At 35.9% G+C, this 25,872-nt stretch overlaps 1 protein-coding gene across 2 annotated transcripts in view; it reads left to right on the top strand.

Annotated features, from left to right (window-relative positions):
* Positions 1 to 25,872, top strand: part of KIAA1328 (KIAA1328 ortholog) — a 354,421-nt gene that overhangs the window by 277,475 nt on the left and 51,074 nt on the right. For both annotated transcript variants that reach the window (XM_044920903.1, XM_021686314.2), the window contains exon 8: positions 16,511 to 16,692. In XM_044920903.1, the coding sequence (XP_044776838.1) occupies positions 16,511 to 16,692 (182 nt within the window). The remainder of the gene's footprint in view (positions 1 to 16,510; positions 16,693 to 25,872) is intronic.

The following is a 25,872-nucleotide window of genomic DNA, read 5'->3' as shown; positions in this document are numbered from 1 at the left end:
ATAACACCTGCCACATTATGTATTCATTATTGGGCTGGCTATTTCTTCTGGTTTACCTGTAAACATTCAAAGATAGTCACTTATTCATCTGTATACTCTTATTACCAAACACAGAATTGACACATAGTAGGCTCCCAGGTCATCTTTAATGGGATATACAGAAATAAAATTTGTATTGATGATTTTGGAGTGGGAAAATAGATAGATCTAACAGCATATGGAATATTATCATTTTTGAAATTTTACTCTTTAAACATTTTTCCATAATATTTTGTTTATCAACATGTCCATCTCTGGGGAATAAAAAGATCTAGTTGGGACATTTAGGAAAATTATTTTTAAGAGTTCTAAGCGGAAGGGTTATGTGCCATCTGGCTTTACATTCATTGGTAGCCAAGTATGCACAGAAGTGGTAACTAGAAACTCTCACAAGAAACCATGAATCCTTTCTTTACAAATAGCAGGTGGAAAATAAATACTAGCTCAGTGGACCTCCTTTTGCTACTTGAATTACTTAGCACATCAGTGGATCCATAATATTCCATTTACAGACCAAGCAGACCATTTTGGCTAGATTGATTCATTGAGATGAACAGCTAAAACAAGTTAAAATCCATCATCATATCCCTGCATTAATTTCAAAATGAATTTATTTGGTGTTAAATGGACATTTGTTTTTATTGTCTCAAAGATTGGGCTTTTCCTCCAGTAAAGCAGAATAATGTATCTATATGGTGTTCTAACTTGAACAGTACATAAAGATTGGTAAATAAGGCCCCATTAAAAATACTTATAATGTAAGTAACATGAGTCCCAGTAGCGTTTCTAATGTCCATTAATGCTTATTCTGAGGATCAGAGCTCATTTTACTGAGCCATTTAGTCAAACCGTGTGATTATTTAGAAAGTTAATTCATGCATACTAAAATCTAGCTTAAGTAATGCAGAGGGTAGGAGGTAAAACTCTATGGAGACGGTAGTCCTTTTTGTTATTTAATGATCAGCCATAATTAACTTGCAAATTTGAAATAATTAGAACAAATTAAAGGTATTTAACTTTGCCTCCCTAAAGAAAAATTCAAATTGCACCAAATGCAGCTTTAAATTATTCAAATCTCAGAGGTCTGGGCTAGATTTTTTTTTTTTATAATGCCTTTTCTATGATGAGAATACCAATCTGCTTTTTGTCAGAAGGCATCCTATCAAGTAATTGTTCTTTGTGTTTAATAAATGACAGCTATTCTTCCTTGTAAAAGTATTCCAGTCTCCCAAGACTACATCAGCATTTCCGTGGCATTTTAATTCAATAAAACAAAAGGTTAATGTTTTTCTACTTTTTAAGGAATGCAAATACAAGTGGTATTCAGTTGGTCCTGAGTGACATTTAATATTTGTCATTCAAGCTCAGACAGACTATCGCGATAGGAGATTTGGGCAAAATAGAGAGAACAGTTCAGGGAGCTTTGGATTATTAGAATTTTATTGAACTTGAAGAACTGAAAATGTTTTGCATTTCCCCATCCTAAGTCAGGGCTACTCAGTTTCCCATTTACTATGTTATAATATTAAAATATGGATAAAATGTTAGTAACTTAAGAGTGACTTACACAGTGCAGCAGTCCTAAATGCCACAAGTTTAACCTCTTTTCTGCTACTGTCTTGAATTTGACATCACTTTAACAGCTCCAACAGATGCTAAATAAGAACAGAAAACCATTCCTAATAATTTCATCACATTAGTGAATGATGTTGTCCTGTATTAGTTATAGCCCCTCAATGAATTTTGTACACATTTCATCTGAACTGTATGAAGTGATAAGAAACACTGATCATCTGACAATTAGGTTTTGACTTGATGATGCCTCACACAGTTAATAAATGGTAAAAAATACATGGTCAGTGAATCTTTTTTCTTTTAGTAGTCAGGTCTCTGTAGTTTTGGAAATAACATATAGTTATTGATTCTTATATATCACAGTATATCTTAAAGTTTATTTGGTAAAATTTTCTCTGCTGTTTCTTTCAACTTTATTTTTAATCAACTTTATTGACATATAATTTACACTTAGTAAAATGCACACATCAAGTTAGTGTGTTTTAACAGATATATTTGTGTACCTAACATCCCAATTAATATAGGAAGTATCCATCACCCAGAAAGTATTTTGTGCCACTTTGCAGTAAGTCCCCGGACAAACCCCTGGCCCAGGCAACCAGTGATCTGATTTCTGTCACTCAAGATAGTTTTAAATGTTATAAATCTTCATCTAAATGCAATCACACTGTATGCATATATATGGCATCTTTTGCTCACCGTATTTTTTAGATATGTTTGTATGTTGCTGCATATTACATTAGTTCATTACTTTTTTATTCCTGAGTAGTAGTTCATTGTATGAATTATACCACAACTTGTTTATCAATTCATTTATTAATGGGCATTTAGATTGTTTCCAGATTTGACAGGGAGGGGGAAAAAACTGAGCTGCTATAAACATTTGCGTAGAAGTCTCTTAACAGGCATGTTTTCTTTCTCTTAAGTAAATACCTAGGAATTTAATTACTATATCATATTGAATTACTATATCATTTTGCGTACACACAAGTGGGGAAGGGGCAGAGGGAGAGGAAGAGAGAGAATCTCAAGCAGCCTCCATGCCCAGCACGACAACGTGGGGCTTGATCTCACGACCCTGAAATCTTGACCTGAGCCAAAATCAAGAGTCAGCTGCTTAACTGACTGAGCAATCCAAGCCCTCTATTTTAACTTTACATGAAACTGCTAAATTATTTTCCAAAATGATAGAACTTTACAGTCCCGCCAGAAAAATACCGGAGTTCTATTTGCTCCTCATCACTGCCAATGCTTGGTATGGTCCAACTTTTTCATTTTAACCATTTTAGTGGATGTGAAATGCTATCTCATTGTGATTTTTGTATACTGATGACTAATGATAATGTGCATCTTTTAATGTTGTTTATTGGCCATTCATTCAAAAGTATCTGTTCAAATATTTTGACCATTTTTAATTGGTCAAACCACCCAAGTATTGAACATACAATTATTTGTATATTTGTCTATATATCCTTTATCAATATATATTGTGATTATTTTCTCCCTGTGTATGACTTGCCTTTTTATTTCCTTAATGGTGTTTTTGAAGAACAGGACTTTTTATTGATGAAGGTTAAAAAGATATTCTCCTGTGTTTTCTTATGGGAGTTGTACAGTTTTCACTTTTACATTTAAATGTGATTTATTTCAGATACACTCTCATGTGTAGTGTGACGTAGGGCTCAAGTTTCATTTTTTTCTATACAGATATCCAGTTTTTCTAACACCATTTGTAAGAAACAAAAAACAAAACTATTTTTTCTTCACTGAATTGTCTGATGCCTTTACAAAAGTCAAATGCATATGTACACACACACACACACACACACACACACACACACATACACACATTCATGGGTTTCTATTCCATTGATCTATCATCCCATTGATAAGAATGTCCATTCTTATGTCAATGTCACACAGTCCATACTACTTTAGCTTTATAGTAAATTAATGAATCTTGAAATCAGATAGTGTATGTCTTCAACTTTGTATTTCTTGTTAAAAATCCTTTTTGGCTATTCTAGGTTCTTTTGTTTACATTTTGGATTAAGTTTACCAGTTTCTATTAAGGAAGTAGAAATATGATTAGATCAGTTTGGGGTAGAATTGGCATCCTAAAAACACTGAATTTTCTAATCCATGAACATGGTGTATCTCTTCATTTATTTAGGTCTTTTTAAATTTAACTCAGTAATACTATGTAGTTTTCAGTGTAACAGTCTTGCACACTTTTCGTTGAACTTATTGGTGATATGTAAAAAGAGTATTGATTTTTGAATATTTACCTTTATATAACAGTCTTGATAAATGCACATATTCCAGCAGGGTTTTTGTTTTGGTTTGGTTTCTTGGTTTTTTGTTTTGTTTTGTTTTGGAGATTTGGGGGTTTTTTTTTGGTAGACTCCTTAGGATTTTCAAGTTCACAGTCACATAATATGTGATGTCTGAATGTCTGAATAATAGCTTTATATATGCCTTTCCAAGCTTTATGCCATTTGTTTCTTATTCTTGCCTTATTGCATTGGCTAGAACTTCCAATAAAATATTGAATAGAAGTGGTTAAAGAAGACATCCTTGCTTTGTGCTCAAGGAAAAGACATTCAATAATTTGCCAATAAATATTATGTTAAATATAGGTTTTTGGTAGATGCTCTTTATCAGATTGAAATAAGTTCCCTTTTCTTCCTAGTTTGCTGAGAATTTTTACCAGGATTTTACCAAATGCTTTTTCTGCATTTATTGATAGAATCATCTGGTTTTGCTGCTTTATTCTTTTAATGTGATGATTTACATGGATTTATTTTTGAATGTTAGGCCAACATTGCATTTTGGAAAAATACTCATTTGGCCATGATGTAGTACCTTTTTATATATTGCTGGATTTGATTTGCTAATATTTAGTTGAAGATTCTTATGTCTATGTTCATGAGGGATACTAGTTTGTAATATTACTTTATTTTAACAACTTAATCAGCTTTTGGTATCACACAGTAACATAAAATGAGCTGAGAGATGTTCCCTCCTATTTACTGAAAGCTTATGTAAGATTAGTAATATTTCTTCAATTTAATGATAAAATTTATAAGTGAAGCTATCTGGTCAGTTTTCTTTGTGGGAATGTTATGAATTCCATTTCTTTAATAAATATAGAGCTATTCATATTTTCTGTTTCTTCTTGAGTCAGTTTTAACAAGTTATATTTTTCAAGAAATGTGTGCATTTTGGGCAGAAGACATGAATGGACATTTTTTCAAAAATATCCAGATGGCTAACAGACACATGAAAAGATGTTCAACATCACTCATCATCAGGGAAATACAAATCACACCTGTCAGAATGGCTAAAATTAACAGTATGGAGGTTCCTCAAAAAGTTAAAAATAGAACTACCTTGCGACCCAGTAACCAGACTACTAGGTATTTACCCAAAGAATACAAAGATTCAAAGGGATACATTCACCCTGATGTTTATAGCAGCATTATCAACAATAGCCAAACTATGGAAAGAGCCCAAGTATCCATTGAGTGATGAATGGATAAAGAAGATGTGTATACACACACACACACACACACACTGGAATATTACCCAGCCATCAAAAAGAATGAAATCTTGCCATTTGCAACAACATGGAGGTAGAGTGTATTATGCTAAGCAAAATAAGTCGGTCAGAGAAAGACAAATACCATATGATTTCACTCATATGTGGACTTTAGGAAACAAAACAGATTAACATATGAGAAGGGAGAAAAAAGAGAGAGAGAGAGAGGGAAGCAAGCCATAAGAGACTCTTAATGATAGAGAACAGACTAAGGGTTGATGGAGGGAGGTGGGTGTTGATGGGCTTAATGGGTGATGGGCATTAAGGAGGGCACTTGTGATGAGCACTGGGTGTTATATGTAAATGATGAATCACTAAATTGTATTCCTGAAACCAATATTACACTGTATGTTAACTAACTAGAGTTTAAATAAAAATTTGGAGGGGGGATAAAAAAGAAATGTGTGCATTTTATCCCATTTCAATTATTGAATATAATGGCATAGTTACTCATGAATATCCTTAATATTCTTTTACTATCTATAGAATCTATAGTGATATCTTCTTTCTGATTCCTAACATTCATAAATTGAGTTTTTTCTTTTTCATAGTTTGTCTTGGTAGAGATTTATCAATTTTATTAATATTTACAAAGGCTCCACCTTTGTGTTTCTTCTGTTTGTCTATTTCATGAACTTCTACTCTATTGTTTCCTTTCTTCTACTTACTTTATATCTAGTTTGCTCTTCTTTGTCTAGCTTTATAAAATGTCTTATTATATCAATGATTTTAAATTTTTCTTATCTAATAATAAGCATTTAAGTTATTTTCCCTCTAAGCACTGCTTCTGTATCCCTCAAGTCTTGATAAGTTATCTTTTCATTATCATTCATTTCAAAATATTTACTAATTTCACTTGGGATTTTCTTGACCTATGGATTATTTAGAAGCATGTTACATAACTTTCAAATACTTGAGATTTTTCTAGATAACTTGGTTTTTATTTTTAATTTAACTCCATTGCGGTCAGATTACATACTCCGTAAGCTTTCATTGTTTTGAAATATACTGAAATTTATTTTATGGTTCAACATATCTATCTTGGTCAATATTCCATGTGTACTTTTTAAAAATGTATATTCTGGGGGTGCCTGGGTGGCTCAGTTGGTTAAGCATCTGATTCTGGATATCAGCTCAGGTCTTGATCTCGGTCATGACTTCAAGCCCTGCATTGGGCATGGAGCCTACTTAAAAAAAATGTATATTCTGCTGTGGAGTATAATATTCTGTACATGTCAGTTAAGTCAATTTGGTTAATAATGCTCAATTCTTCTTTAGCCTACTGAATTTTTATCTTTTTTTCCTATCAATTGATAATAAGAGGACATTAAAATCTCCAAATATGATTGTGATTTTCTCTACTTTTTCCTTTAGTCTTACCAAATTTACTACTTGTATTTTGAAACTCTATTTTAGATGCATATGTATTTAGGATTGTTATGTGTGTCTGATGATTTTCCACTTTAATCACAATGGCATATTTCTCTTTATCTCTGGTAGTACTTTTTTTCTTAACGACTGTTCTATTGAATATTATATAACCACTCCAATTTTCCATGTGTACTATTTACATGGCACATCTCCTTCCATCTATCCTTTTATGTCAACTTATTTATTCTTTCATATTTAAATTGTGACTCTTGTAAACTACATATGGTTTAGGTTCTGCATTTTCCTATCTCTAGTCTGATAATCTCTTCTATTTGACTTGAGTGTTTAATTCATTTAAATTTAATTTAATAATACCTTCAGATTTAGATCTAACATTTTGCTTTTAATTCTTCCTTTCTATTAATTCCATCTATTCTTTGTTCCTGTGTTTCTTCTTTTCTATTTTTTGAGGGGATTGGGGGAAAAATAAATTTTTTTCCATTTTCTTTTTTAATCCCTCTATTATTTCATTTGCTATCCCTTTTTTGCATTTTCTTTAGTGAATTCTGTAGGGACTACAGTATGTTTCCTTAATTTATTAAAGTCTACATGGTACTAACATTGTGCCATTTTATGTAGAATGTAAGAACTTTTCTATTGCATAGCTTATTTACTTTCTTATTCTTTGCAATATTATTGTCATATACATTATAGCTTAGTGCATTATAAATCCCATGATACAGTGTTATCTTTTTTGCTGTAAACATTTATTTATCTTTTAATGACATTGAGAGAAACATAAGAATATATGGACTTTTAGGGCCACCCAGTTAAGCATCTGACTCTTGGTTTCAGCTCAGGTCATGATCTTGTGGTTGTGAGATGGAGCCCCACATTGGGCTCTGTGCTCTGTGAGGAGTCTCCTCCAGATTCTCACTCCCTACCCCTTTACACCTCCCCCCCGATCATGCTCTCTTTCTCTCTAAAGTAAATAAAAATAAAATCTTTAAAAAAAAGAATACTTTTATATTTATTCATTTAGGTACTATTTCTGATGCTTGTCATTTCTTTCTATAGATCCAGGTTTCCATCTTGTGTCATTTTCCTCCAACTTGAAAAACGTTTTAATATTTCTTGTACTGCAAGTCTACTGACAACAGATTTTCTCTTTTTTATCTGAAAATGTTATTTCTCCTTCATTTTGTTTATTTTTTTTTTTAATTTCTTTATTTTTGAGAGAGAGTGTGTGAGAAGGGCGGGGAGAGGCAGAGAGAGAGAGAGAGAGAGAGAATCCCAAGCAGGCTCTATGCCCAGCTCAGGGCAGAGCCCAACGTGGGGTTCAATCTCATGACCGTGAATGACCTGAGCCAAAACAAAGAGTCAGAGGCTCAACCAACTAAGCCACCCAGGCGCCCGATTTCTCCTTCATTTTTGAAGGATATTTTCATGAGATGCAGAATTATGGGATGACAGGTTTTTTTTTCTTTCAGTACTTTAAAGATACTGTTCTACTTCCTCTTGCCATCCTTGTTCTGATAAGAGGTTACTGTCAATATACTGTTCTTCTTTATGTAATTGATATGTTTATCTAGTTGCTTTAAAGATTGTCTTTATCTTTGGTTTTCAACAGTTTGTCTATAGTCTGTAGGTCAACATTTTTCATCAAATTTGGGAAATATTCTGTCATTTCTTTAAAATATATTTTTTCAAATATTTTTTCTATCTCATTTTCAGTCTCTTTTTATGCTTCAGTTATGTTTGTTAGACAGCTTAATACTGTCTACAAGATCCCTGAGACTCTGATCTTCTTTCTTCAACCAATTTTTTACTCTGTGTTCTTCAAGTTGGGTCATTTCTATTGATTCTTGGATCTTTCATCTCCTTTTTTCCAGTTTTTGTTTTAATCACTGTAATTTTTAGCTCTATATTTTTCATCTGGTTCTTTTCTAGAATCTCTCTGTCTCTCTCTGCTATGACTGCCTGTCTCTTCATTCATTAAGACCGTGTTTTCCTTTATACCCATCAACATATTTTTAATAGCTGATTTAAATGAAGTTTCTATCTGCCCAAGTCCAACATCTGGGCCATCTTTTGGTTAATTTTAATTGATTTTTTTTTTCCTTAACTGTGGGTCACACTTTGTCTTTTTTCTGTTTGGCTATTTGAATTATATCCTGTGTATTATGATGCATTTAGAGATGTGGATTTTATTATCATTCTCTGAAGAGTGTTGATTTTTGTTCTTCTCAGCAACTTAGTTACTTGCTAGTCACCTTGAACTTGGATAGGTTTGGTTATATGCTTTGTGAGGGCAGATCTCTGGAAAGTCCAAGGTGTTTTCCAAGCCCTTCTAAATTGGTAAGACTCAATCTCCAAGCTCTTTCCTCCCTATGTAGTTTGTCATAGCTTGGTTTTAAGCTTTGTTAGAGGTTTATAATAAACATTTGTCTAGGATGTGAACCTTTTGTTGTCTCAGCTAAAGTTAAGGACATTAACTTCATTCTCTGCCAGAACTCCTGATTTCTCCCAGCATTGTCCAATTTGTAGTACTTCCATATTTCTATTCTGCTTTCAACTTTCTAGCATCCACTCTTTGGTAAGTCTTGCAGTGGAGAAGAAAACAAGCAGTAGAGAAAATCTGTAAGCTAAAAGTTGATGTTTTGAAAATATAAGTAAAATCTATAAGCCTTTTCAAGATGATGAACCTATTATAGAAAGAGAAAAAAATTACAGTATCTGGAATGAAAAAGAAGATGTCACCATAGATTCTAACAATATTTTTTAAAGTAATTAAGGAATATTACGAACAATCTCTTGCAAGCACATTTGACAAGCTAAATGATACAAATTCCTTGAAATTGACAATATACCAAAATTGTTACCAAAAAAAGATTAGAAAATCTGAATAGCCTTATGCCTGTTGAAGGAATTTAATTTTTAATTAAGAGATTTCCTACAAATAAAACTAGACTTGTGAATTCTACCCAACATCTAAAGAAGAAATAATATCAATCTTACACAGATTCTTTCAGAGATGACAGTAGGGTTTCTCAGCCTCGGCACTATTGACATTTCAGATCACACAATAAGATTTTGTTGGGGCGTTCTGTGCATTGCAGGTTGTTTAACAGCATCCCTGTCTTCTACCCATGAGATGCCAGGAGCATCCCACCCCGCCTTGGTGACTATCAAAAACCTCTGCAGACATTGCTAAATGTCCTCTATGTAGCAAAATCCTCACCTCTGCCCCTCTTGAGAATTATTGGACTAGAAGAACTTTCCCAACTCCTTTTGTGAGACCTAAACCAGGTAAAAGCATTAGAAGAAAAGAAAATGGCAAAGTGATCTTACTCATGAACATAAATGCAAAACAAAGAAGTTTCTTAACAAATTATTAGCAAATTAAGTCCAGGAATATATGAAAAGGATAATCCAGTTTAATCAAGTACAGTTTATCTCAGGAATGCAAAATTGGTTTAACATTTGAAAATCAATGTGATCTGCCATATTAACATAATAAAGAAGAAATCCAGTGTCTCAAATAGATGCAGAAAAGCATTTAACATAGCTCTTCATTACTCATACATTATAAGGAGAAAAAATGGCCTGTCATTAAACTAGAAAGCTGATAGAGGGTATGGACAAAGATACATCTCTTTAGTGATGAACACTTTTAGGAATAAGGAAAGAATGTCCACACTTAGCACTTATATTTACATTGTACTAGAGGTCCTAGCTAGTGTGATCAGGCATAAAAAATACTGGAAAGAAAAACAGTCTTTATTCTCAAATAGAATGACTAGCCACATGGAAATATCCTAAAGAACCTACAGAAACAAGTACTAGAATTATTAAGTGGATTTAACACACTCACAGAATTCCAGTTCACGTTCAACATACAAAAATCAATTTTACTTCTATGCAATTACTGTCATATAACAATAGATATAAAACAACAGTTAGAATATAAAATAAAAGGAAGCATTTACAGCAACATAAAAAGCCATCAAATACCTGGGAATAACTTAACAAGAAATGTACAAAATCTCTACATTGATCACTATAAAATACTGCTGAGATAAATTCAAGAAAACTTAATGGACAGAAAGATATACCATGTTCTTGAATTGGAACACTCAATATTGTGAAGATACAAATTTTTTCCAAAATGAAGATTAGATTCAATGCAATTTTAGTCAAAATACCAGCTACTATTGTAGAAATTGGCAAACATTCTAAAACTTATATGGAAATATAAAGGGCCCAGAATAGCAAAAACAATCTTTGCTATTTTAGAAGAATGAATTGAAAGACTTGTGAACCTAATTTGTGGTAGTTAATTAAAATTATATAATCAAGACAGGTTGGTATTCACATTAACATAGATAAGTAGGTCAGTGGAACAGAACAGAGTCCAGAAATAGACCCAAACAGTCATATGTTCAATTGCTTTTTGACAAAGGTATCAAGCAAGTCTATGGAAAAAGGAGTCTTCGAAAAAAATAATACTGGATATACTGGATATAGATATGGAAAAAAATGAACCTTGATTCCTACTTTACATCATACCCCAAAACTAATTTGATCATACGGTGTTAGGGCCTGATCCACAGAGGAGGGCAGCTTGGCACAGAATATCAGAGCTTGCGCAGGGTGGGACTTGAACCTTGACCAGTATGCTGCACCCTCCCAATAAAATCCTAACCCGGGATCAAGCTCTCAGGCTGCTTTCTCCGCTTTTACATCTGTGCACCTGAGCCTTGACACAAATTTATGATTTCTAGTTGTTAGGCCTTCAACATTGCAGGATGGTTTTTCCCTTGTTCTTGGTCATTTCTATCTTGAATTCCGTCAATACATACTCCAAATCTTCACTTCTCAATACCCGTTTCTTTCATTCATAGGAATGAATTTACCTCCTCCTTCACCAAGAACATTGAAAATGAAGTATGTACTTCCTCAACTCTGTCTCCACCCCACCACCCTAAAGTTAGCCAGCCAAGTAGCAAAACACTATAGAGTTATTGATCCAAATGCTTTCTTGAAATATCTTCCCAAATGTTCCATAAGTACCTCAGGCTACATTTAATTTCTCCCACATTCCCAATCCTTCCTCTTTGTATTGCTTATGCCCCCATAATTCTGCCAGTCATTCTCACTACCTTTTCCCTTCACTTTTCACATTCAAACACTCGTCAGGTTCTACCAATTTTAAATCCTAAATATGGTTTTTAAACCATCTCTCTTCATTTTGTATGACTGCTTCTCCATCCCAGACCTTTATCTAATCTCTCCTCAGAGCTGTTTCAGCAGTCTTTTGACTCATCCAACTTCTTATAGTCCCTTTTCTAAGTGGCACCGTTCCGGGATAGTTTTTTATAAATTCAAGTTGAATTATGCCATTTCCCCCTTAGAGCCTTCCAGTGACTCTGCCTTGCCTACAAAATAGAGCTCAAGCCCCTTTATATGAGAAACCAAACCTTTCATGAAATAACCTGTCCCTGTCTCTCCTGCCTCACCTTCACTTCTCAAAATATATGATGTTTTTCTTGTTTGTATATTTGCTCATAGTGTTTTTTCTGCTTAGAACATCCTTCCATCCTTCCTTATCCCCTGCTTATCCTCCAAGATTTAGTTGGAATGCTTCCAGAATTTCCCCTCAGTAATATAGATAGGTGCCCTGCCTTTGTGTTCCCATTAACACCTGTGTATCCCTGAATCATAGCATGTATCATACAGTTTGTTTTTTTTTTTTAAAGATTTTTTATTTATTTATCTGAGAGAGAGAATGAGAGACAGAGAGCATGAGAGGGAGGAGGGTCAGAGGGAGAAGCAGACTCCCTGCCGAGCAGGGAGCCCGATGCGGGACTCGATCCCGGGACTCCAGGATCATGACCTGAGCCGAAGGCAGTCGCTTAACCAACTGAGCCACCCAGGCGCCCTGTATCATACAGTTTTAAAAATGATCTGTTTCAGGAGCACCTGGGTGGCTCAGTTAAGTGGCCAACTCTTGATTTCGGCTCAGGTCAGGATCACAGGGTCATGAGATCGAGCCCTGCATTGGGCTCCGCACTCAGAGCAGAGTCTGCTTGGGGATTCTCTTTCCCTCTTCCGTCTGCCCCTCCCCTACTAAAATAAAGAAATAAATCTTTTTTAAAAATTATTCGTTTCGGGGCGCCTGGGCGGCTCAGTCATTAAGCGTCTGCCTTCGGCTCAGGTCATGATCCTAGGGTCCTGGGATCAAGCCCTGCATTGGGCTCCCAGCTCAGTGGGAAGCCTGCTTCTCCCTCTCCCACTCCTCCTGTTTGTGTTCCCTCTCTCGCTGTGTCTCTCTCTGTCAAGTAAATAAATAAAATCTTTTAAAAAAATTAAAAAATTGTCTGTTTCAGTGTCTCTTTCCACCACGAAAATCACTTGAGAACAGGAACCAGGTCTTGCTCATGTTTGTATGCTTAGCACCTAGCATATATAATGTACTCAATAAATATTTATTTTTTATGTTTGCCCACTGTGACCCCATAGCACGTTACCAGGCCTATAGAGTATGTCCTCAATAAATATCTGATGAATATACAAAGGAATTATTTATTTAGTGATTTATTGAACAGGCACAAGGAAACAAGAATTTGAGATAACTGATAGTTTTCATATAAGTGACTGAGAGAATGGCAATGTCATTAAATGAGAATGGAAGCATGAAGAAACTAGTTTCAAGATAAATATAATGCAATTGCTTTCCCAGGAGTTACTTCGGGAGGTATGACAAGACATCCCTTCACAGCTTTCTGGCAGATACTGGATCAGGTCAGCAGTTTTAGAGAGCACTGGGGGCTAGATGAATCTATTTAGAAATCATAATTGAAAATACAGTGACGTGGCAAGAATCACTAAGAAAGTGCTAAGTGGGGGGAGAAGAAAGAAAAGGACAGAATCTTGAGGAATGTCTGCATTTCAGGGGAAGGAAGTAGAGGGGTTCCCAGTAAAAGAATCTGAGTAGAAGCTTCCTAAAACTAGAAAACCAATCCTGATGATATATTACGAAGTCCAAGATAAAAAGTTGTAAAAAAGGAGTCAATTGTTGTGAAGTGATCTAGTAAAAAGACTGTTGAAAGAGAAAAAGCCACCAGATTAGTTCTTTGAAAAACAGTTTTAATAGGCATGTCTTTTAAAATTGATTATTGTTTTCTAGAAGTTTGGCAGAGAAGGGAAAGAGAGAGGAGATGGTAATGTAAAGGTGATGGTAAAAGGTTTTGTTTTTTAATTTAAAAAGTACATGCCTATTAGAAGAAATGAAAACTTTCAGAAGTATATAAATTAAATTATAAAAGCTATTCCCTCACTCACTCTATGTCTGCTTCTTCTCAGGTTTGGTATGTATTCATCCAGAACTTTAAAAATATTATGTATTTTTGTTTTTACAAAAATAAGGTCATGTTATACATTCTATTATTGCAAATTGCTTGCCTGCTTGCTTGCTTGCTTGCTTGCTTTCTCTCTCTCTTTTCCCTTCCTTTCCTTCCTTCCTTCTTTCCTTCCTTCCTTCCTTCCTTCCTTCCTTCCTTCCTTCCTTATTAGTATGTCATGAAGTTTCTCCACAATAGTGTAGAGAACTACCTCATTCTTTTTAGTGACTGAATAGCTTTCCTTATAATGGATGTATCAGTTTTTTTTCTTTACTCATCTTCTATTGAATATTTGCCTTCAGTTTTCCCCTGTTACAAATAATTCTGCAATGACTGTCCTTGAACAAATATCCTCATGCTGTTGTTAATGTAATTCCATAGGATAACTTCTTAAAAGCAGAATTGTTAGGAGGTAGGTGCATTTTTATTTTGTGTTGACAAATCACTCACCAAAAGGCTATACCAATTTGCAGTTCCTCCAGTAATGTATTACAGTGCTCTTGTCCCTGTACCCTACCCTCACTGACACAGAGTATTATTCTTTCCCACCTAAGGGAAGAGTTTCTGGTTTTAGGCTTAGGTTTTGATTTTTAATGAAAAATCTGATCTTGTTCATAATCCTAGGAAAGAATCCAGTTGAGAGGAGGATTTTGTAAATTATAAGAAAAGGAGATAACTGACAGACTGTAATCACAGAGGGCATAGGTCAGTAATATCAAGAATATGAATAAAAGGTGTGATTTTTCTTCTGAGACATTAACAGAGGAATAGTAGATAGGTAAAGATGGAAATAAGAAACTTTTTGTAGCCATCTTTATTTTAAAGAAATTAGAAGCCAAGTCCCCTGTTGAGGTAGAGATTGGGTTTATTTGAGAGAGAGAGCAAGCACGGGAGCACAAGTACTCTCTCTCTCTCTCTCAAATAAATAAAATCTTTAAAAAAAGAGAAAGAACAAGCAGAGATGGGGGCACCTGGGTGGCTCAGTCGGTTAAGTGTCTGACTCTTGATTTGCGCTCAGGTTGTGATCTCAGGGTCATGGGATTGATCAAGCCCCACTGTGGGCTCCATGCTCAGTGGGGAGTCTGCTTGGGATTCTTTCTTTCCCTCTCCCTCTGCCCCTCCCCACCCCCCAACTCACACATGCTCTCTCTCTCTCTCTCTCTCTCTCTAAAAAGAAAGAAAGAAAGAACAAGCAGAGATGTAGTCCTTGGATTTGCCTGCATCTGGAGCTTCTGGGTTAAAGTAAATTTATCTTACATTCAAAGTGAGGTAGTTTTATTCTCTTCCTTTTCCTGTCCCATGAATAGAAGTTATATGAGCTAAGATACACATCCGCTGGTGAGACTACATGGGTAAGTGATCCCTGAGTTCTGGTAAAAAAAAATTTTAAGAGTATAAATTTAATACACTGCATTATGCCCATATAAAGCCATACTGTTAATAGTTTTTGTTTCTTTATATCATTCCTAACATAAAGCCACTTAATTTCTTGGTTTTTATTAGTAAATTATGATATGAGCAAACATTATTAAAAATTCTGATCAACATAAACCAGAAGCCCAATGACTTGGATGGGTTTACATGATTTGAATCCTGGTCAAGAGTCCACTGAGATTAATAATATTCTGTCAACTTATTCTTATCCAGAGATTACCTCTGCTTCTGGGGAGTTTAAACATCTTAATATTTAGACTCTACTTTTTGGGTAAATGTTTTCTTTCTCTCTCTCTCTTTTTTTTTTCACTTTGACTCTCACATTGTTTTTTGGGCATGGTGAAGACAAAACCAAAGTGTCATGAGTCTGTAGTGAATTTAAGTTTAAAGGAAGAGGCTGGTAGAATAGTAAGGAACATACATCACATCATTGGGACGCTTCTCCCTAAAAAATAAAATGTTATAAGAGGAAATGTGTTAATGGTGGGAACACAGTTTATTAGAGAGAAAAACATATGTACATGTGTTTATTTTCATTAAAATGCCTTTTACTCCATACTTGCCTTGTTGACTTTATAATGAAATTATGTGAGGACAGAGACCCATTGTACTGCTCTGTACATACTCTGCGAATATAATAAATACTGTAACAATGGAAAATGAGAAACACAAATGCATTTTGAAGCAAATTGGTGATATTTTAATCCCTAATGTTCAATTTTAGTACTTGGAAACATTTTAGTTATGCAAGTCTTGTTTTAGCATACTTTTTATTTCTACAGATATTCTGGTTCTTAGTCATACTCTGTGGCTTTATTAGCAGTTGCATGGGTCTGAGTCTCACTTCCCCAACTCCAAATATAAGCTTTTTGAGGATAAAGACCATTTCTTCTCTAAAATTATTGTGGCAAGATACAAAATACACCTTCGGTAAATTATTCAAATTATACTTCAATAAAACAATAAGAAAAAGAAAGTTCTTACTGCCATGAATTGCATTTCAACCATGCTGAATTTATATGCCTTTATGTGATCATGCACCCCCCATCTATGCTCTTTACAGCTAATTCATGTTTATTCTTTTCAGTTTATTGAAGTCAAAATGTGATGGCTGGCTGCTGGGAGGATCATCATCCATCAAAAAGTACCAAGAGTCCACTAACAGCAGTGAGAATAGAAGAGAGAAGAAGACAGTTGGGTTTCAATCACATACAGAAGATGATACCCTATGGACATGTCAAAAGAAAGATACATATCGACCCCAAAGAGGTAAGCTTAGCATCTATATGTAGCAAAAGGAGAAGCTGTTCTGGGGCCAGTGGGTGCTGGTGGGTGCTAGCCATGAACTCCAGATGATTTCTACAACCCTGAACAAGAGTTAAGTGTATTACCAACTGACATGTGTCTGCAAGGCCACAGGTGGTACATCTGCTAGATCACTGAATCGCATCAGCGTTTCTCTTAGAATACTCTTAGAAAAAACTGTCCGATTTGTCCCTCTTTGCAAGTAGCAAACTGTAAGGCTGATTTAACAATAAGTATGGTTATAGGCATAGAATAATGTTCAAAGTGAGTAAAGAGGACAGGAAATTGAATGTAATTTCTGCTGGGAGAGTAAACTCTAACAACTATAGTTAATCCTCAATTAACTAGAAATATGGGAAGGGTAAAGGAGAGGTCATAGACAATTCTACATTGTAGCTAAAACAAAACTTCGTAAGTCTGAAACCTATTGCCCAGCAGTCTTTTAAGTGCCAGTAATTCTTCCTACTTTAGATGTCTCAGATTTTTTTTAAAAGATCGTATTTTTAAGTAAACTCTACACCCACCGTGGGGCCTGAACTCACAACCTCGAGATCGAGTCGCACGCTCCACGTTAGTGGAGCTCAGTTATGAGCCAGCCAGGCACCCAGATGTCACAGATATTTTAAAAGAAAATCAATTATAAAATAACTGTGTGAAATGTTGAGCGAAGTGGTCAAAATTTAATTGTGTTTCCTGATTGTTTCTGGAGTGGCTTATGGCTTCACCTCTCCTAAAATTACCAAGGGAAGGACTTCACAGCAGAATGCAGCAGGTCTGAGCTTCCTTGTACAGAGTGATGTACAGGCAAGAAAGGGCCACAAAAAGTCTTGGAGCCCCCTCTCCACACACCTCTTCCCCCAGATATCTCTTACCTGCTTACAACCATTAACTCTGACTTCCTTCTTTTTTTTTTTTAATTTAAATTTTAGGTAGTTAAATACAGTGCAGTGTTGGTTTCTGGAGTAGAATTCAGTGATTCATCACTGAACACCCAGTGCTCATCACAAGTGCCCTCCTTAATGCCCATCACTGATCTAGTCCATCCCCCGCCCACTTCCCTCCATCAATCCCATTTGTTCTCTCTCCTTTTTTTTTTTTAAAGGTTTTATTTATTTATTTGACAGAGAGAGACACAGTGAGGGAGGGAACACAAGCACGGAGGGAACACAAGCACGGAGGGAACACAAGCACGGAGGGAACACAAGCACGGGGAGTGGGAGAGGGAGAAGTAGGCTTCCTGCCGAGCAGAGAGCCCCATGCGGGGCTCGATCCCAGGATCCTGGGATCCTGACCTGAGCTGAAGGCAGATGCTTAACGACTGAGCCACCCAGGCGCCCCTGTTCTCTCTCCTTAAGAGTCACTTATAGCTTGTTTACCTCTCTCCTTCCTCCCCCTCTCATATGTTTGTCAGTTTTCTTTCTTAAATTCCACACGAGTGAGATCATATGGTATTTGTTTTTCTCTGACTGACTTATTTCACTTCGCATAATACACTCTAGTTCCATCCACATATTTACCTCCTTTTTTACTGGGCTGGCACCTGCCCACCTCTGGTATTAAGCAACCAACTTTTTGTAATCTCTCTAGTCACTCTTATATTTATTTGTTTGAAAAATGTGCAGTGCTTTATTAGAAGATCTTGTATACCACACTCTCATCACCTGCCGCCTTTGACATGATTTTTGGTTTTAACTATGATTAATCTAGAAATTGAGAGATGATAATTAGTCCAAGATTCAGAAGAGAAACCATCCACATCTTGAAAAGCAAGTACATTTTGTTTGACATAAGGCAGAAGTTCTGCAGACCTCCATTGCATCAGGACAACTTAGAACAACTTTTGTCTTTGTAGACTTTGCTACCAGAAACAAAAATGAGATTGAGGAGACTTCATCTCTGAGATAGAATCTTATTTATTTTCTCTGTGAGTCCTTGAGAGATGGGAAACTCATATTCTCGTCTTAGTCATTGCACTTTGGAGAATAGAGAACCAATCAAAACTGGTGTGTGTGTGGTGGTTATACTGCAAGTCTTAACATAGTTTTCTGTTAACTTGTCAACAAATTTGTGTTGTGTGCCAGCACTAAAGTAAAATGGCAAAATGAGAAAAATAGAGTGTAATAGCAAAGGGACAAATAACTTGTGTTATTGGTTAAGACCACAGCCACATTAGAAGGCTGCAGTTGAAAAGGCACTTTGAGAAAGGTACCATCAGGCCAGCCCTTACAGTGGTGGAGGTTAATCTCTCCCGGGCCCAGCTATGGAAGCTATAAGCCTGGAAAGGGCTTGTGTCCAAAAAAAATCAATTTCTAATTTGAAACAAAATCATTTTTGACTAACAGGGGTTCAGAACCCATTACTTTTTGCTGTATAGTCTGCTGACATTTCAGCACTTTCTGTTGTGCACAATGAATCCTAATAGTCATTTTATAATGTTGCTATACCAATCAATTTAACCAAGACAAAGCTGTTACAATTCTGCAAAGTTTTCAGGAACAGTTTTCACTCACGGTTTTATTTTTTTCATTAACTTTTTTCCTTTTTTTTTTGTTTTTTGGTTTTTTGGTTTTTGGTGGGGAAAGGTTGTAGTGTTGCAGTGGAAAAAAAATAGAAACTTTTTCATTTTTTTAAGAGAGTTTTGTTTTAAGATGTCACAGGAATTAACTTTTCTTTTTCTACTTATAAGAAAGATTGTCATGTAAGGGGTGTCTGGGTGGCTCAGTCGGTTAAGTGTCCAACTCTTGATGTCAGCTCAGGTCATGATCCTCAGGATCATGAGATTGAGCCCTGCATCGAGCTCTGCACTGAGCATGGAGCCTGCTTAAGATTCTTTCTCTGTCTCTCCGAACTCTGCCCCTCCCAGCCCCATTCACACACTTGCACTTCCTCTGTCCCTCTCTAAAAAAAAAAAGGATTGTCATATATTTTTCTCTTCTTTTATTCTGATATGGAGCCATGGCCAAATTACAGTCTAACTGATCACTGAAGAGCTTAAGTTGCCCCTCTGAGTCATTCTACTCATTGCAGAGCTGGTATGCACAGATTACAGAACAGAGCAGTTGCTGCATGGGCATTTATAGTGGTGCCCAGACAGATGGAAGACGGGCTTTACAAGTGGCTGCGAGGGGTTTGGACACTCTGTTTATCATAAGGCCAGTGGCCTAGCACTAATTGCCTCAGTCACACTGCTTGGTTTAGTGTCTCCTTAATTGCGTTCCCTTCTTTAGTGTGTCTAAATTTTTAAACATACTTTTCTTCTTTGTTTCTTTTGTTGTCTTTAATCATTAAGTACCACATAGGATGTTTACTGCAGGACCATTAATCTTTAATATCAGTCTCTTATTCCTCTACCTTTTCTGTCCTCCTCACCATTCTATCAACTTTATTAATACTAAATATATAAAGAAAGACCTGACTCTTGTCTCAAGAAACAACCTTGGGATCACAACAACATGTACAGTATTGTCAGAATTATACTTAAAATATAAATTGTTTTTCAGTCATCAATGCTTGGAATATTCTATTTTAGTTGCCTTTATTGAGCTATGTGGAACAAGGAGACATTACTTAGGAAAATCTAAACTTGAGTCAAGAACTTTTAAGCCAAACGCACAAATCTGGAAACACACACTGTTCATTCCTCTTTTTTCCTCCCTACTCAGCAGTGGTTTGTTTTTTTTTTTTTTTCTCTCCCAGCTTGCCTCGAACCACCCTTTTCTTATCAATCACTGATTCCCTTTCATAAGAGCCCTGGAAGCTGAGGGCATTTTTCTTCTGTGATGCTGACAGGCTAGCAGAGGCCATGAGGTCCCTGAACAGACATGTTCCAGAATCGAAATGTTAGACCTCAGGGCTTGGCATTGCCCATTTCTAAGTGAGGCTGAAAAGCCATCCCAAAGCCCCCTGCTACATTTAGAGCTATGCCTGTTTGTTCCTTCTCCATGGATCTCTGAGTCTTCTTAAAACTTCAGGAGAGGCTGAACCTAAAGTAATTTGTATTTAACTGATGGTATTGACCAGGCCCTCCATTTTGTCTTTGGGCTTTTTTAGGCTATATAATATACAGCAGCTATCACTGGTTGATGGCCCCTGAGGCACTCACAAACACATTTTTCTTTTACTGGAAGAGGATTATTATAGACTCATCTGAAAAGAGAAATAATCCTTGAAGCTCCTAGTTGTTCCTCTAAATAAGCCTGTGCTTGCAATGATGTGAATGTTCTTTGTAGTCCATGATGGATTAATATAGGTGGCATGATTAAAGAAATAAACAAGTTGGAGTATCCAAAGGTCAGAAGCCATTTCTACTTTGCCTCTAAAGAACACTTATTTATGTTTCTTTTATTATTAACATCATCATCATTATTGTAGGTTTAATCATTAGAAAAGGTATCACAAGATATTACTTCTGATTTCTAGAAGTCTGAGCTAAAAGACTTGTTAAAAATTGATGGCTTTATCAACAGAAAACAGAAGATAAGCATAGTATAGGGTTATGAATAAACCCAGACACGTAGATTAAATTGGCCTGCTCAGTCCCTTTTAAAAAGGAATTAAAGGGATGCCTGGGTGGCTTAGCCATTAAGTGGCTGCCTTCAGCTCAGGTCATGATCCCAGAGTCCTGGGATCGAGCCCCACATCAGGCTCCCTGCTCAGCGGGAAGCCTGCTTCTCCCTCTCCCACTCCCCCTGCTTGTGTTCCCGCTCTCGCTGTCTCTGTCTCTGTCAAATAAATAAATAAAATCTTAAAAAAAATAAAAAGGAATTCAAATGCGAGAGACCAGCATTAAGAGTTGAAGTTGCTGTATATGAAATATTGTCACTTAAACCAGAAGCTCTACATTTCCTATTCTCTACAATAGAAGTATCTCAAAATACTATATAATTTACTTATTTTTTATATTTTATATATTCTCCCACTATAATATGAACACTCTGTATTTTACTGTTGCATCCCCATAAGAACATTGCTTAACGTGTAGTAGGTACTCATCATATATTTGTTGAATGAATTAGTATAACACAATAGATAGACAGATATCTTTGTCCCATTTCCAAGCCATAAAGATCTAATCAGTTAGACCTTTTGACCTCAGTACCTACAGTGAGTAAGAAATATATATGCTTGTCCCTTCAAAGTCCTTATGGTGACTGATTGGCAGAGTCAAAGAGATTATCAGTAGAGTACGGTCTTAAAAACAGCACTGCCTTGGGCGCCTGGGTGGCTCAGTTGGTTAAGCGACTGCCTTCGGCTCAGGTCATGATCCTGGAGTCCCGGGATCGAGTCCCGCATCGGGCTCCCTGCTCGGCAGGGAGTCTGCTTCTCCCTCTGACCCTCCTCCTTCTCATGCTCTCTGTCTCTCATTCTCTCTGTCTCAAATAAATAAATAAATAAAAATCTTTAAAAAAAAAACAGCACTGCCTTGAGAATCAAGAAAACTGTAGGGTTTTTAAATTTTTCTTTTATTCTGATTGAGATTTAATTTACATACAGTAAAACTGCATAGGTCTCAAATGTACATTTTGATAAACTTTGACAATTATATATACTCATACAATTAAGATATAGTACATTTCCATTCTTCATGTAAGCTCACTCATCTTCCTTTCTAGTCATTTCCTCTTGAGGCCTCTCTCCTGTGTTTGCACATGGCTGCCTTCTGTAGCCTCACGTGGCCTTTTTGCTATGAGCATACATTCCTGCTGTGTCTCTCTCCCCCGACCCTTTTTTTTTTTAAGATTTTATTTATTTATTTGAGAGAGAGAGCATGAACTGGAGGGAAGAGGGAGAGAGAATCTGAAGCAGACTCTGCACTAAGCTCAGAGTCCGATGCGGCTCGATCTCCTGACCAAGAGATCCTGACCCAAACCAAAACCAAAAGTCCACTGCTGAACCGACGGAGCCACCCAGGTGCCCCCTGTCTCTCTCTTCTTTTAAGGACAGAGGATCATATTGGATTAAAGGCCACCTGTATGACCTCATTTAGCATTAATTACCTCTTTAAAGGTCCTATCTCCAAATACAGGCACATTCTGAGGTGTACTGAAGGTTAGGATTTTAATACATGAATTTGGGCAGGTGGGGGAACACAATTCAGTCCGTAACAACTACTTTTTTCCCCAGTCTTTATGCTTTTTATTTCTTTTTCTTATTATACTGCCTAGGACTTTTATTATAGTGTAGGATAAAATGGTAAAAGTGAACTTCCATAAGGAAGTCCTGATCCCATAGGGAAAGCAGTCTTCCACCATTTAGTATGATTTTAGCTGTAGGTTTTTTGTAAATGCTCTTTATCAGGTTAAGAAAGTTCCCTCCTCATTTGCTGAGAGTCTTTATCATAATGAGTGTTGAATTTCATCAAGTCTTTTTTGTGTACCTATTGAGATGACCATGCATTTTCTTTTTTATTCTGTTAATTTGATGAAATTACACTGATTGGGAGATATTGGTGTGTAATACCTTTCTTTGGTAATGACCTTGTCAGGGTTTGGTAACAGAGTTATGCTGTGTCATAAATAAGTCAGGAGGATGTCAGCAGAGTAGGGACTTCCAGAGCCCCTCCACCCCGACTCCCAGAAATACTGAAAGTGCTGGCAAAACTGCCAGAATCAGCCTTATCAAAACTCTGAAAGATAGTGAAAGATTGGTAAGAATCAAGCAAATGCTTAGCTAGCAAAAAGGCCACTGAAACATGGTAGGAGAACTTTGTGAAATTTTAAGTTAGGCTTGTCCAGTCCCCATCCCCAGCATGGCAGCATTCTTGAAGATGGCATCCTGAGTTCCACATATGAGCACCTGGTCCCAGAGGAAGCGGAACAGATCTTGTTCTCAAGGAATTGTGTTTGTCTCTTTTCACCTGTCTATTTCCTAAAGGATTGACACAGGGTTTTTCCTAAGCCTGACCTTTTTCAGGACAGAGAAGCAACTACATGTAGGACATTGCTTGCAAACATTAAAAACCAAATGAACACACCACTGCTGCCTGAAGTAAAAAAGTAATAGTTGAGCCAAACAATAGACACATCAAAAGCCAACAAATTAGACAACCATAGATGAAATGGACAAATTCCTAAAAAATACACAAACTACCAAAACTGACTCAAGAAAGATAAGAAATCTGAATAGACCCAAACAAGTAAAGTGATTAAGTCAGCAATCAAAAAACTCCCAAAAAAGACAAGCCCAGGACTTGAAGGAGATGGCTTCACTGGTGAATTCTACCAAACACTTAAAGAATTAACATTAATCCTTCTGGAACTCTTTCAAAAAAATAGAAGAAGGAACACTTCTTCACTCATTTCAGGCATTACTCTGATGCCAAAGTCAGCCAAAGACATCCAAAGAAAAGAAAACTACACACCAAAATCACTTGTGAATATAAATGAAAATCTCCTCAATAAAATACTAACAAAACTGAATGCAGCAACATATTAAAAGAATTATATACCAAGTAGGATTTAGCCCAGGAATGCAAAGGTAGTTCAACATACAAAAACCAATCAGTACAATATATCACATATCAATAGAATGAAGGGGAAGGATGCCTGGCTGATGCAGTCAGTAGAGCATGCAACTCATGATCTCAGGGTCATGAGTTCAAGCCCCACACTGGGTGTGGAGCCTACTTAAAAAAAAAAAAAAGAAAGAATGATGGGGGAAAAAACATCAATCTGACACAGAAAAAACATTTGACAAAATCCAACACTCTTTCATGATAAAAGCAATCAATAAAGTTGGAATAGAAGGAAACTTCCTCAACATGGTAAAGAGTATATATGAAAAACCCACAGCTAATATCATATTCAGTTGTAAAAGACGGAAAGTTTACCCCCTAAGATCAGGAACAAGACAAGTATCCCTGCTTTTGCCACTTCTATTCAACCCTCTGCTGGAAGTTCTAGCCAGAGCAGTTAGACAAGAAAAAGAAATAAAACATATCCACATTGGAAAGGAAAAAGTTAAATTATTTTAGCAGACAATATGATTTTATATATAGAAAATCCTAGAGGATGCACAAAAATCCCTTAGAGCTAACAAATGAATTCAGCAAAGTGGCAGGATAAAATTCAATACTCAAAATTATCACTTATATTTCTATACACTAGTAATGAACTACTGAAAAGGAAATTTTAAAAAACAATTCCAATCATAATGCATCAAAACAATAAAATACCTAGCAATAAATTAAACCAAGAGTGTAAGACTTGTACACTCAACAGTACAAAACATTGCTGAAACAAATTGAAGAAGACCTAAATAAGCAGAAAGACATTTTGTGTTCATGGATTTAAGGACTTAAATATTGTTAAGATGTCAATACTCCCCAAAGTGATCTACAGATTGAATGCAGTCTTTGTCAAACTCCCAATGTCATTTTTGCAGAAATGGAAAAACCAATTCCAAAATTCATGCAGAATTACAAGGGTCTCCAAATAGTTAACATAATGTTGAAAAGAGGAGCAAAGTTGAAGTCATCATACTTCCCATCTTCAAAATTTACGACAAAGCTATAGTAATCAAAACTATACTGAGGTTATACCTATACCTGGCATGAGGTTATATACATATATAGAGAGAGATCAACAGAATAGAGTTGAGAATCCAGAAATAAACCCATACATCTCTGGCCAATTGATTTTCAGCGGGGGTGCCAAGGTAATTCAACAAATGAATAGTCTTTTCAACGAATGGTGCTGGGACAACTGGATATCCACATGCAAAAAAATGAAATTGGATTCTTCATTTATATACCTCATGCCATACACAAAAATTAATTCAAAATTAAAGAGCTAAAAATAAGAATGAAAACTATAAAACTCTTAGGTAAAAACATCCTTGTAAATCTTCATGCTCATAGATTAGACAGTGGCTTCTTAGATATGACATGAAGAGCACAAGCAACCAAAGAAAAAATAGATAAATTGTACTTAATTTTTTAATTGTGTCAAAGAACACTGTCTATAGAATGTAAAGATGCCCCACAAAATGGGATAAAAATTTGTAGATCCTATATCTCCTAATGGTTTAGTATCCAGGATATATAAAGAACTTTTACAACTCAACTACAAAGACAAACAATTCAATTAAAACCTGGGCCAAGGGCTTGAATAGATATTTCTCTTAAGAAGATATTCAAATGGCTAA

This window comes from Neomonachus schauinslandi, chromosome 14, assembly GCF_002201575.2.
Source record: "Neomonachus schauinslandi chromosome 14, ASM220157v2, whole genome shotgun sequence".
NCBI lineage: Eukaryota > Metazoa > Chordata > Mammalia > Carnivora > Phocidae > Neomonachus > Neomonachus schauinslandi.
The sequence above is the reverse complement of the archived record's forward strand: the minus strand, read 5'-3'. Positions and strand labels throughout refer to the sequence as shown.